The 14,865-nt window shown below is 44.3% G+C and overlaps 1 protein-coding gene across 10 annotated transcripts in view; it reads right to left on the reverse strand.

Annotated features, from left to right (window-relative positions):
• The window catches only part of ank2b (ankyrin 2b, neuronal), an 802,067-nt gene that overhangs the window by 107,392 nt on the left and 679,810 nt on the right, over positions 1 to 14,865 (reverse strand). For all 10 annotated transcript variants that reach the window (XM_068039631.1, XM_068039677.1, XM_068039625.1 and 7 more), the window contains 2 exons: positions 12,303 to 12,514; positions 11,952 to 12,156 (listed from right to left, as the gene is read on the reverse strand). In XM_068039631.1, the coding sequence (XP_067895732.1) occupies positions 11,952 to 12,156; positions 12,303 to 12,514 (417 nt within the window). The remainder of the gene's footprint in view (positions 1 to 11,951; positions 12,157 to 12,302; positions 12,515 to 14,865) is intronic.

Raw genomic sequence — 14,865 nt, forward strand, 5'->3', positions numbered from 1 at the left:
CACGCTCAGCCAGCTTCTGGAGTCTGTTTAAAACAACTCGAGCGAAAACTTTCCCCACTATGCTGAGCAGGGAGATTCCACGGTAGTTGTTGCAGTCACCACGGTCACCCTTATTCTTATAAAGGGTGATGATATTGGCATTGCGCATATCCTGTGGTACTGCTCCCTCGTCCCAGTACAGGCAAAGCAGTTCATGGAGTGCTGAGAGTATAGTAGGCTTGGCACTCTTGATTATTTCAGGCGTAATGCCATCCGTTCCAGGGGCTTTTCCACTGGCTAGAGAATCGATGGCATTACTGAGTTCCGATTTTGTTGGCTGTTCGTCCAGCTCATCCATGACTGGCAGAGACTGGGCCGCATTGAGGGAGGTATCAGTGAGAACATTTTCCCTGGAGTACAGTTCTAGGTAGTGCTCCACCCAGCGGTCCATTTGCTTGCGTTGGTCAGTGATTGTGTCCCCTGATTTAGATTTGAGGGGGGCGATCTTCTTGATGGTTGGCCCAAAAGCTCTCTTAATGCCATCGTACATTCCTCTGATGTTTCCGGTGTCGGAGGCCAGCTGAATACGACTGCGTAGGTGTTGCTAGTAGTCATTTGCACAGCGCCTGGCTGCTCTTTGTGCAGCGCTTCTGGCTACTTTAAATGCTACGGATGTTAACTCGCTGGGGGCTTTCTGTAGTTCAACAGTGCAGTGCGCTTAGCGGCTATGACAGGTTCCAGCTCTTCAAAGTGAGATTGAAACCAGTCAGCATTCTGCTTCTCATGTTTGCCAAAGGTGGTCACTGCTGACTCATAGATGGCGTCTCTGATGTGGGCCCACTTCGTCTCTGCATCACCTGCAGGAGTGTTTTGAAGGTCTTTTTCAAGTGAATTTAGAAACTTATTTAACAGCTGTGGATAAGAAATTCTGTTCATGTTGATGCGCGGGTGGCCCTTCTGCTTGCAGTGATGTAGCTTCTTTGGTTTGAGTCTATTTTGCTGCACACCAGGGAGTGGTCGGTTTCGCAGTCCACACTGTGGAAGCTGCGTGTGATTTGGACACTGTTTATAGAGGCTCGCCTTGTGACGCTGAGGTCCAGCTGATGCCAACGACGTGATCTTGGGTGTCTCCATGAAACCTGGTGACAGGGTTTAGTATGAAAGAACGAGTTGGTGATGCAGAGGTTGTGATAGGTACACAACTCCAGCAGTCTCTGTCCATTCTCATTCATCCTTCCAATGCCATAGCGCCCAAGGCAGGAGGGCCATGAGTCATGGTCAGCCCCAACCCTGGCATTTGTACTGTTACTACTACAATAATTTGCATTTATATAGCATCTTTAGTGTAGAAAAATAATCCCACATGCTTCACATAGGTGCGATGAAAAACATACATTCTGCCAAAGAAGGGGTGATTAGGAAGGGTGACCAAAAAGCTTGGTCAGAGATCAGAATTTTAATGAAGATCATAAAGGAGGAGAGGGATAGAAAACAGAGAAGTTTCAGAAAGGAATTCCAAAGAAGAGGAGCTAGGTGACAGAAGGCACAGCCACCTGTGATGGGGTGAAGAAGAGGGAAACATTATAGTGCAGAGGAATGGACCATTCGTAGAGAAGGCATGGGAGGTAAGGAGATATTGTAGAGCTGGAGGAGACTTTTATGATAGGGAGAGGTTAAGTACTTAAACCCAAAAATGAAAATTTTAAATGAGCCTTTAAGGGCCAGGAGCCAATTTAGGTCAAGGAAGATGGGGTGAACAGTGAGTAGGACTTGGCATGGTATCGGATATGGGCAGCAGAGTTTTTCCAGCTGAAGTTGATGGAGGGTGGAGAATTGGTGTATTTGAATCTTGAGGTGATAAAAGTATTATGTGGGTCTCAATGGCAGATGGGCAGAGGCAGGTTGTGTTAGGGAGATGGAAGTCAGTGGTGTTTGTGATGGAGAGGATATGGGGTTGGAAGCTCAGCTTGGGGTTGAAGATAGTTTGGTTCAGGCAGAACGGACTGGAGTCCGAGGTAAGGAGAATGAAGACAATTACCTCTATCTTCTTAATGTTTATCTGGGGGAAGTTACAGCCCATTTGGTGCCAATGATGGAGGGATTTTTTACAATTCATTTGTGAGATGTGGCCTTCACTGAGCTTGGCCAGCATTTATTGCCCATCCCTAACTGCCCTTGAACTGCCATTTCAGAGGGTATTTTAAGAGTCAACCACATTACTGTGGGTCTGGAATCACATGTCGGCCAGACCAGGTAAGGACAGCAGATTTCCTTCCCTAATGGATTTTAGTGATCCAGTTGGGTTTTTACAACAATTGACAATGATTTCATGGTCACCATTAGACTAGGTTTTAATTCCAAATTTATTAATTGAATTCAAATTTCACCATCCGCTGTGGTGGGATTCGAACCCATGTCCCCAGAGCATTATCCTGTGCTCTGGATTACTAGTCCAGTGACATTACCACTATGTCACTGCATCCCCTGTGGAGATGATAGTGTGGGGATGTGGAGAAATGATACAGCTAAATATACTGTGGCTTTGACTGGCTCGGTAGGAGAGTCTGGAGAGCCCAAGGTGAGAGTGCAGATCTGAAGGGGTTCAGGGGCGGAGCAGCAGTGCAGCCGAAGCCCAGAGGGAGCATGAGCAGCAGGGAGCAAGATAAACAAAACTAAAGCGACGTCAGCACAAGAGAAGGTGCTGATTGGTGAGCAACTGGTGTTTTTTTAAAGTTTAGTTAGTCCAATAAATAGAGGCATGGCAGGGCACCTCAGTTTCTTGCAATACACATCCGGTCCCATGTGAGAAATCCAGGAAACTTCTAGTCTCCTGAACAACCACATCTGCAGGAAATGTTGACAGGTCGAGGAGCTCGAGCTCCAGGTTTCGAAGTTTGAGCAGCAGCTGTTGTCACTGTGGTGCATCCATGAGGCTGAGAGAAACATGGATAGCAGATTTCTAGAGGCGGTCACGCTGCAGCTTAAGCATGTGCAGGCAGGGAGGAAGAAGGAAGGTCAGAAAAGCAATAATGATCAGAGATTCAATAGTTAGGGGAATCAGACAGACATTTATGTGGCCGCTGACATGATTCCAGGACCCTATGTTGACTCCCTCGTGCCAGTGTCAAGGATGCCGTAATCTGCAAGGCTACGGACCAAATGCTGGAAGGTGGGATTAGAATAGGTGGATCATTTTTCAGCCAGCACTGACACGATGGGCCAAGCGGCCTCTTTCTGTGCCTTAAACTTTCTATGATTCTATGATGTCACTGAGTGGCTGCAGGACATTGAGGGGGGAGGGTGAACAGCTAGAGGTCATGGCCCATATTAATACCAATGACAGTTAGAAAGAGGGATGAGGTCCTGCAGGCAAATCTAAGGACACTAGGAAAAAGTTAAAAAGTAGGACCTCAATGATAGTAATTTCTGGGTTACTCCCAGTGCCAAATGCTAGTGAGTACAGAAGTAGGAGGATAATGTAGCTGAATGTCTGGCTGGAGGGATGGTGCAGGAGGGAGGGCTTTAAATTCCTGGGGTAGTGGAACTAGTTTTGGGGGAGGTGGGACTTTTATAGGCCGGACAGGTTGCACCTCAACAGGGCTAGACCAATATCTTGCTGGGGAGGTTTGTTAGTGCTGTTGGGGAGAGGTTGAACTAGCTTGGCAGGGGGATGAGAACCTAAGAGTAGATTCAGAAGGAAGAGAAGCAAGGCTGGAAATAGAAAATTAGTAAGTGAGTATGGAAGATCAAGGAAACAAAGGGAGAAAGAAAATAGACAACTAAGGAGTTGTTCAGTGATTAGTGCTATATACTTCAATGCAAGGAGTTCAGTGATTAAAAAAGGCTTGTAATTATATCGCACCTTTCATGACTACTGAATGTTTTAAAGTGCTTTACAACCTTTTTAAATTATAGTCACTGTTGTAATGCAGGAAACACAGCAGCCAGCATGTGCACAGCAAACGTCCACAAACAGCAATGTGACAATGACCAGATAATCTGTTTTCGTGATGTTGACTGAGGGACAAATATTGAGCAGGAGATCGGGGACAACACCCCTACTCTTCTTAGAAATAGTGCTATGAGATATTTTACATCCACCCGAGCAAGCAGATGGGGCCTCGTTTTAACCTCTCATCCAAAAGACAGCATTGTCAACAGTGCAGCACTCTCTCAATACTGCACTGGAGTGTCAGCCTTGATTTGTGTGTTCAAGCCCTGGAGTGGGACTTGAACCTGGAATGCTATGATTCAGAGGCAAGAGTACTACCAACTGAGCCACAGCGATAGATATCTGAGGGCACAGATAGACATTTGAAAGTGTGATATTACAGCTATTACTGAAATGCGACTTAAAGAATGGCAGCTCAACATTTCCTGGTTACAGGGTTTTCAGGCGAGATAGAGAGGAGATAGAAAAGGAGTCGGGGGGGGGTGGGGGTCGCAATATTGGTCAAGTAAACAATCACAGAAGAGATGATATGCAAGAAGGAACATCAAATGAGGGCATACGCGTTGAACTGAGGAACAGATAAAGGCGATCACATTGCTGGGGGCGTACTATAGACACCCAAACAGTCAGAGAAAGAAAAATGATCATTTATGTAGTCAAACTGCTGAGAAGTGCAAAAACAATAGGGCAGAAACAGGGAATTTCAACTACCCTAATATTAACTGGGATAAATTCAGTGCAAAAGGTACAGAGGATGCAGAATTCTTAAAATGCATTCAAGAGAACTTTTTTTAGCCAGTACAAAGCAAGCCCAACAAGAAAGGACAGTTGTGGACTTAGTTTTAGGGAATGAAGCTGGGCAGGTGTAAGGGCATCAGTGGGAGGGCATTTTAGTGGTTGTGATCATAATTCAGTTAGATTTAGACTAGGTCTGGAAAAGGACAACGATAGACCAGGAATAAAAGTTTTCATTTGGGGAGAAGCTAATTTTACTAAGCTGAGATGTGATATCGCTAAAGTGGACTGGAAACAGCTATCTGAAGATAAATCAGTGCCAGATCAGTGGGAAGAATTCAAGGAACAGATAGTGAGGGCTCACAGCAAGTATGTTCCCTTAATGTAAAAGGGAGGGACTAACAAATCCAGAAACCTCTTGATGTCAAGCAGCTTAAAAGGAGATCATAAAGAAAAAAAGGGAAGCTTATGACTGATACCGAGGGCTCAATACTGCAGAAAACCTACAGGAGTATAAAAAGAGTAGGGGTGAAATTAAAAAGGAAATTGGGAAAGCAATGAGAGGTCATGAAAAAATATTGTCAAATAAAATAAAGGAAAACCCAAAGGTTTTTTAAATAAATCTAGACCACTCCCCACCACACCCCCCACCCCAGATGTCAAAGAGCATACAGGGAAGGATAAGGCAAAAAAAGAAAGCTTATGTCATATGCCAAAAGTTTGGAATTAAAAAGGAACGGCACATAAAATCAAGGAAAACCTAAAGATGTTTTATAATTACATAAAGAGCAAGAGGATAAACAAGGAAAGAATCAGGCCAATTAAAGACCAAAAGGAAAACTTGTGTATGGAGGCGGAAGACATGGGCATGGTTCTTAAATAATACTTTGCGTCTGTTTTCACAAGAGAGGGATAACACAGACATTGTAGTTAAGGAGGAGGAGTGTGAAATATTTGATAGGATAAACATAGTGAGGGAGGAAATATTAAAAGGTGTCAATCATCCTTGAAAGTGGATAAATCACCAGACCCAGATGAAATTTATCCCAGGCTGCTAAGGAAAGCAAGGGAAGAAATAGCGAAACCTCTGACCATACTTTTCCCATCCTCTCTAGCTACAGTGGTAGTGCCAGAGGACTGCTAATGATGTACTGTTTTTTAAAAAGGGAGGAAGGGATAGCCCGAGTAATTATAGGCCAGTCAACTTAACCTCAGTGATGGGCAAAGTAATGGAAACAATTCTGAGACAGTATAAATTGTCATTTAGAAAAGAACGGATTAAACAAAGACATTCTGCATGGATTTGTTAAAGGAAGGTCTAGTCTGACTAAATGATGGAATTTTTTGAGGGGATAACAAGTAGGGTCGATGAGGGTAGCACATTTGACGTAGTCTACATGAAATTTAGCAAGGCTTTTGATAAGGTTCCACTTGGAAGACTGGTCAGAAAAGTAAAAGCTCATGGGATCCAAGGGAAAGAGGCAAGTTGGATACAAAATGGATACAAATGGTTATGGTCAATGGGTGTTTGACTGGAAGGCTGTTTCCAGTAAGGTTCTGCAGGGCTCAGTACTGCGTACTTTGCTGTTTGTGGTATATATCAACGATTTAGAATTATATTTAGGGGCATGATTAAGTTTGCAGATGATGCGAAAATAAGCCATAGGGTTGACAGCAAGAAAGAAAGCTGTAGACTGCAGGAAGGTATCAATGGACTGGTCAGCTAAGCAGAAAAATAGCAAATGGAATTCAATCCAAAGAAGTGTGAGATAATGCATTTGGGGAGAACAAACAAGGCAAGGGAATATACAACAAATGATAGGATTCTGAGAAGTGTAGAGGAAGAGAAGGACCCTTGAATGCATGCCTACAGATCCCTGAAGGTAGGACAGGTAGATAAGATGGTCAAGAAAGCATACGGGATACATTCCTTTATTGACCGAGGCCTAGAGTACAAGGGCAGGGAGGTTATGCTAGAACAGTATAAAACACGAGTCAGACTGCAGCTAGAATACAGCGTACAGTTCTGATCACCAAATTACACATTAGAGAAGGTACAGAGGAGATTTATGAGGATGTTACCAGAAAGCTATGAGGAAAGAATGGATAGGCTAGGGTTGTTTTCTTTGGAACAGAGGAGGCTGAGGGGGGACTTAATTGAGGTATTTAAAATTATGAGGGGCCTAGATAGAGTGGAGAGGATGGACCTATTTCTATTAGCAGAGAGGTCAATAACCAGGGGGCTTGGATTTAATGTAATTGGTAGAATGATTAGGGGGGAGTTCCAGAATAATTTTTTCATCCAGAGGGTGGTAGGGGTCCAGCAGGAAGGGTCTCGAAGGCAAGGGAAACTGGCGCTGAGATCCCCGTGTCACCTCTTCCACGGAATTTACTGCCAACTGGGCACTCAACTGGACTGCCTGAAAGGGTGACAGAGGCAGAAACCGTCATTACATTTAAAAAAAAGTTTGATATGTACTTGAAATGTCATAACCTACAGGGCTATGGAACAAGAGCTGGAAGATGGGATCAGGCTGGATAGCTCTTTTTCAGCCGCACAGACACGTTGGCCTAAATGGCATCCTTCTGTGCCGTAATACTTTCTATGTATCTAAGAGTGGAACCAGGAATCAACAAAGCTGGACAACAGAAAAGAGGCACGTAAGAAGGATGCTGTGGTTGAATGAATGGAAGGCTGCAAAGATGTTAAGGAAAATGAGATGGATAATGCACCACAGTCATTGAGGGGAATTTTATGCTGGCGGCAAGGGTCTCGAAGGTGAGGGAAACTGGAGCTGAGATCCCTGTGTCACCTCTTCTACGGAATCTAGTGCCAATCGGGCACTCAACTGGACAACGATGGGCCTTCCATAGGATCTAGGACCTCGTCACCAGAAGTCCCAGCCTTGCAGAGTTGCCGGCCAATCAGAGGCTGGCAGCTGCAGTGCCACCATGAAGGCAGTGGCTGCTGATGTAGCTGCACCTACAGGAGGCTGAGGAGCATCGCTGGAGCCAGGCCTCAGGTAGGTCAGGGCGGGAAGGGTCTCGCGGGCTGGGAGTCATGGGGGAGGGGGATGAGGGGTGTTGGCATCAAGGACAGGGGATCACTTTCAACAGGACCGCACCCCCCACCATCCCTTCCCGATGCTGGGTCCCTTGTTCTGGTACTATATGCCTTTGAACGAGGGACACCTCCCACTACCCCACCACCCACCCACGCCCAGAGCCAGGAAGCAGCCAGAACAGTTTCTCGTGCCATGCTTCCAATGCGGCAACAGGGCCATCGGCCGCACGGGTTATTATGGCTGGGGTGGGAAGAGGTCCTCAGTTGAGGGTTAATTACCCAGTTAAGAACCTCAATTGACGGCAGTGTGCGGAGGCCTTTCACAGGCCTTCCCGCCCCGGACTAAATTTCGGCAGAGGCAGGATGGTGGTGGGGCTTTCCCCTCGCCACTATCCCACCTGATTTTATGCTCACTCCGTCTCCAAATCTGCCGTGAGGGTGAACATAAAATTCCACCCATTGTCATGATTATGATTTTTTAAATTCCCTACATTCTAGAATGGGCCCAGTGGATTGGCTATTCAAGAAAGCAGGGAGAGAGAAAACAGGGAACTAGAGGCCAGTTAACCATACATTAATTGTTGGGAAAATGCTGGAATCTACTCTTAAGGAAGTCTTAAATATGCATTTTGATAATCATAGTATGATCAAACAAAATGAACAAGGTTTTATGAAAGGGAAATGTTGCTTGACAAATTTTTCAGAGTTTTTTGAGGATGTACCTAGTAGGATAGATGAAGGGGAACCAGTAAATGTAGTATACTTGGATTTCCAAAAGGCATTCGGTAAGAAGCCACACTAAAGGCTAATATGCAAGATAAGGGTGCATGGAGTCGGGGGTAATATATTAGCATGGATAGAGGATTGGTTAATGGATAAGAAGCAGAGAGTCAGGATAAACGGTGCATTTTCAACTTGGCAGGCTGTAAATAGAGGAGTGCTACAAGGATCAATGCTGAGGCCTCAACTATTGAACATGCGCTTAGAGAGAGCATGAAAGGTGATAGGATAGTTGTAAGGGGAAAGGAATACTAGAGGGGAAGGTGACGGGGCTCTTTTGCTTAGCAGGGGAAGTGGAATGGGAATGAATGGATGGGTATTTATCTTGATTATGAGATCCTCACATTTGTTTAGGATAAAAGGGTGGAAAGGTTTAAGGAGACAATTGGTGATATAGAAAAGGACCCTGGCGTAACTTTTGCCGTCCAGGATTATCCTGGATTAGTGGGTAATTTTGGTAGAGGACATGTCCCTTTGAGCAGTCAAGCCAGTCGAGGAATTTAATACATTTCAAATAGGAGGTAGACACATGGTAAGGCAGCTCAGCGGGACCATTTTTAACATGTTTGATATTTAGGCTAGTGTGCAACATCAGATTACTCCTGTAGGCAAACCTTACATCTCCTCTAATCCAGAGTATGTCATTGTCTGCTAAATATTTCTGTAAATAATAGCAAGAGCCAGGAATCATACAGTTAATCATTGCCATTGTATGCTGACTTACTGGGGCATGTCATGTATGCCACGAGATTTCTTTGATAGTCAAATTGAATGTACACTCTATCAAGCTCTATTATCTAACAGATTAAGGGTAAGACTAGAAACAAATTGATGCGCCCCAATAATAACCAAGAGGCATAAAGGGAACCAGGAAAGGGGTGCGGTGGAATTTGAGGCCGGGAAACCCGAAAGTAATGATTCCCCTTTCAGTAACGGTCTGGATGGCTGTTGAGTGGGAAGGCAGCCAGGCAGCGGAGCAAAGGTAAGTCTGACATGTTGGGCTCGGGGTTTGGGGGGGATGGGGGGATGGTGGGAGGAATCGTCGGCCGATAGCAAGGTTCCAAGCACATAGTAGCAAGCTTGGCAAGCACCCCTGCTCCTCTTGGCCTACAAGCAGTATCGTAAAGCCACTTACCTGTTGGATCCAGCCCTTCACGCCTCCCTTCACTGCCAGGTTTCTCGAGGCCCTGGAAACCAAGCCTCCTGAGAGCAGTTTGAAACTGGAAATGGACAGGTTGGAGGCAGGCTGGGGTGCCCATTTTTAAATTTTTAACCCCTAACCCATCTCTCCGCCCTCCCCATCCTGGAGGTTAAATTTACTGATATGGTTTGCTTAACAAAGAACAGGTAAATAAATAGTACTCACTACAAAAAATTTACAGAAAAGAAAGAACATGCATTTATATAGCACCTTTCACAACTAAAGGAAATCCTAAAATGCTTTACAGCCAATGAAGTACTTCTGAAATGTAGTCAATCTCGTAATGTAGGGAAACAGGGCAGTCAAAATGCACACAGCTTGGTTCCACAAACTGCAATGAAATAAATGACTAGATAACCCGTTTTAGATGGTGTTGGACAAGGGATAAACATGACCAGGACATGGAGACAAAATCCCTTTCTCTTCTTTAAAAAAGTTTGAAAAGTGCCATGAAATCTTTTTACATCCATCTGAGGACAGACAGCACCACAGCCCCTGTGTATCTGTGACAACAATCTTTTAGCTCCACCAAAGAGAACAGACAGTGCCTTACTGTAACATCTAATCCAAAAGACCACACCTGCAACAGTACAGCACTCCTTCAGTAAGGCACTGAAGTACCAGCCTAAATTATCTGTTGAAGACCATGGGTTTGAATCCATTTCCTTTTGACTCAGAGACAAAGCTCAGATAAGTAGGATCCACAGCAAATAATATAAATAGAAGTTTATATTGGCCCAGAAATTGCTGGAAAAATAATGGCAAGTTCATGGCATCCGCTATTATTAGTGCATAAAAAACCTCAGCAACTTATGGTGAGGAAGAAAAACATCATGAGCTGCAATAAGCCTCACAGAAACAGGAGTTCACCATCACGCTCCCAAAGATACCGTTGAATCTTGCCATGGACAATTAGTGCTGGTAATTCATGTCATAAGGGCTCTGTTAACGATGTTACTTATAGTCTTGACATGAAACTACACCTTAGAGGCCCAAAAAGAGAACAATTGAAACTGTGGAGTCTCACACCTGCAGGTAGTAAATTGTTCCTGGAGTTATTTTTAAAAAAAATCTTAAATTGTTTATTTTTAAAAAACTTTTCCTTTGTCTTTTTTTCCTCTCTCTTAATCCAATCTTTCTTTCCTTTTTCTGTTTCTGTAGCTAATGTGACTCTAATTCAGCCTAATTTCCTTCTCCGTCATTTCTCTGTTGCCTCCTCTATTATTTTGTTTCTTGGTTAAGGAGATAGACGATTGGGCCCAATGTTCACAAGGCCCCAGATGCCCTGTTAATAAACTGAGGAGCCAAAATAATTGGGAGCTGAAGGGGGAGGGAAAAAATCCAGATTATGTCTCTCACTGCAAAGATGCACCACTCCAGCAATTTCTGGACCATTACAGTAAATACAAAAATAAAAGAATAATTAAGGATAGGGCAGGACTGCTTAAAGTTTAATTGTACAGGGTGAAAGCATGGCAGAGATATTAAATAAATATTTTACATTGATTTTACAAATAATAGTGGAAGCAAGAATGTACTGGAGGAGGATATGGAATTGATCCTAGAAAGAAAATGGAACTGATGGTGGCTAAGACACAGGGTGCTGATAACATGGACTCTAAGCTTAGAAGTCTTAGGAGTTAGCAAAGGCTCTGATCAAAATTTTTCAATCTTTTCAATGAATCATTGCATGGTAGGAATGAAGAATCGTTAAAGTAAAACCTATGTTCAAGATTGGAGAGGAGAGCAAATTTGGTAACTTCATCAAACATAAGCTGTGGGAAACTCTTAGAATCTATAATTCAAGATAAAATTAGTGAACATTTAAAAATGCATGGTTACCAGTTTGTTGCATATGACAAAATTTAAAAGAGGATTTTGAAAAAATGACTGGTTAAATAAAGGTAAGGTGGTATATATGAATTTTCTGAAGGTGTTCAATAAGGTGTCTCACAATAGATTTGAGAGAAAAATACAGGTATATGGTGCAAGAGAAAATCCAGTAACATGAAAAAAAAGTTGGATGATGGACAGGAAACAAAAAATTAGGATAAATATGTATTGTTCAGATTGGAGAAGGGTTGGAAGTGGTATATCCCTGTGTTCACATTTGTTCTCATTTCAATGGACTGAAAATCAAGCGGATTCTCCAACGGGCCAACAATATGCTCCACCAAATTACAACCCAGGTAGTGAAAACAAAAGTCTAGGCCATTTAAAACTAAGTACTGATATCTTACCTGTTATACTGCAAAGTAACCTGAGAGTTGGAGTGTCTCCACCATAACCATTCATTAGCCCTTCAGTGGAGTATTTAGGAATGGGAATCGTCATCGTAATAGGTTTATGAAATTTCCTTCTTCGAGGCTCCAGAGTGACTATTGGACTAAAGGTAGCTTTGTTGCCCAGAATTTTCTTGACTAGCTCAATGTGCATGGGCTGGGCCTGAACATTAATAAAGAAAAACAATGAATACTCTTTTTATGGCATTGTTTCTATAAAACACAGTGAATTAATATTTTCTATTTAAACACATTTAATAATTGGTACCAGGCATAGACTATTGTTTAAAACTCTGGAAGACCAGTTACCTGAAGGCCAACTCTAATCCTCTTGGTTAAAGCTCCTTCAGGGAAGACAGCCTGAACCTGTGGTACCACAGTACTGCTCAGCACACCCCCCTCTGGCCCAATCAAGTTACTGTCCTGTCTGACCCTGGACACAACTGCAAAGTACTGTGGGAAGTCCCTGGTGATGATGCGGCAAATACGTTTTCTGTCAAGTTCCTCTGGACTGTCAAGCACTGTAAAACAGTAAAGAAAACACCGTTATTGCAAATTTTCAATTTAAATTATGTACCTTAATCATAAATTTACATCCACAGAGCAGTGCGATTAGTTTGATCTTTTTTTTTTAAAAGAAAACAAATGACCAAAAGTCATAGACAGAAATCTGAACTTGAATCAATCATTAAATTGCTAAAATACATTATTTTCAGAACATATTTCTGAGGATTAATTTGGATCCATTAAATTGATGTAAAGTTGTGCTTGCTTAATGGCCTACTGTAGGCCTCTGCTTTTATTGGGAATAGCCAATGTAGTTTGTACATTTTAACAATGCCAATGTTGGTGGTGGAGTTAAAAGGTAAATATACTAGTTCTGAGGAGTAAATGTAATACATGAAAGTAGCTACAGTCTCCATACTTAAACATAGCAGAGTTGATACATTCATTGGAGACAAGGTTAGAGGAAGCATATGAAAAACATCCTGAAATATGCAGAGTTGTTAGCTAAATGCAGAGACACAGCAGCTGAATTTTCGCCACGGAGGTGGAGAACAGGAGCCAAGTTTGTTTTCAGTTCAGTGGTAAACTGATGAAAGTTAAGATTTTCACGTGGGTGAGCCCTTAATTGGTATGGAGACAGTTTTTCTGTCCACTTAGAGCCAGTGAGTGCGGGAACGGCGGTGGGTCCAAGGAAGTGTGGGACTCATTTAGTCACTCCATGGCAGCCATCACTGAGGCTTCTGGATGTTCTAAGGGAGAAATCTTCTGATTGTGCTAAAACCTTCCACAATACCAAAGGGAAGCCAGATGTCACGGGGAACTGAAGGCCTGGTACCCAGGGCAGCGCGGCCCTCTGCTTCACCAGTGCTGGCCTGGATCTAATTCTGGAGGCCATGAGGGAGAGGAGGGACATCTCGGAGGATGGCAGGAGGCCACCTCATCATGCAGCAGGGGCACCTCTCAGTTCAGCGTCATCTCCCTCCGCCTCCTCTTCCTCTCTCACCTCCTGCTCCTCCCCAATAAGCTGTCTCCTTCCAGGGTCTCACCATCCACACCTCTCTGGAGGGCCATGTTATGAAGAGTGCAGCAGACCTCCACAATGACCAAGACTCCTGCAAGAGGGTATTGTGGGTGCCACCCAACCGGCCCAGGCACCAGAATTGGATTTTCAGTAGCCTGATGGCCTGCTCAATGGTTGACCGACTGAGCAGGTGGCATTGGTTGTATTGCCTCTGTCTTTGTGTCTGGGGCTCCTGTTGAGGGGGTGAATAGCCATGTCTTCAAGGGATAATCTCTGTCCCCTAGGATCCATCCACACACTTTGGGGGTTGGAGTGAAGATCTGAGGCAACCTGGACTGGCAGAGGATGAAGCAGTCATGGCAGCTGCCAGGAAAGCGACCACAGACATGAAGGAAGCTCTTGGTGTGGTTGCAGATCAGTTGAATGTTGAAGGGGTGGAAGCCCTTCCTGTTGATAAATCTGAGTGGGCAGTCACTGGGTGCCTTGATGGCCATAAGGGTGTAATCGATGATGCCCTGCACCTGGGGGAATCAAACGATGGGGGCAAAACCCAATGCCCTCTGTCTCTGTGAGGCTGCATCTGTCCTGAAATGAATGTACTGTCCACGCCTGGCAAAGAGTGCATCAGTGATCTGTGAGATGCATTGATGTGCAGGCGCTTGTGAGATGCCACCAAGGTCTGCAGCTGGAATGAGCCAGAAGCGAAGAAGTTCTAGGCTACAGTGACTTTGACTTTTGTTTGTCTCATCCCCAGCTTTCCCTAGAATCACACCATTCATTGTCTCTCAAATCCTTGACAGCCAACCTCCACCACATGCAGCTTATACACTCTGGACTGAATTTTTGGGCCATCCCGAAGTCGGGAACAGAGGTGGTGTTGGAGTGGGGAGGGCCCTGAAAAAACTGACACCGGGCTGCCTGTCAGTTACAGGACTCTCCACCTATTGAGGCCAATTAAATTAGTGAAAAAGCTCATTAAGAGCTTGTTGGAAGGGGAGGGTGGAATATTTAAAGGGATCCACAGGTTTCAGGAGGTGTCAGTTTTTGATTAGCTGATGGGAAGCGGGTACAGAGTGGGGAGACTGTTAAGACTGCCTCAGGGTGCTATCCCAGCCTCATAAAATGATCAGCAGGGCCAAGGGAAACTCAGCACTTGGAAATGAGGTGCTCTTGGCACTGAGCAGGTGGCAGGGAGAGTGGGCACAAAGCCTAGGCAATGAATGAGGTCGGCATTTCAGGAGCAAAAGAGCAAGGGCAAGGTTGCCAATCATAATTGGGCGGCACGGTGGCTAGCACTGCAGCCTCACAGCTCCAGCGACCCGGGTTCAATTCTGGGTACTGCCT

This window comes from Heterodontus francisci, chromosome 1 (genome assembly GCF_036365525.1).
Source record: "Heterodontus francisci isolate sHetFra1 chromosome 1, sHetFra1.hap1, whole genome shotgun sequence".
NCBI classification, from domain to species: Eukaryota; Metazoa; Chordata; class Chondrichthyes; order Heterodontiformes; family Heterodontidae; genus Heterodontus; species Heterodontus francisci.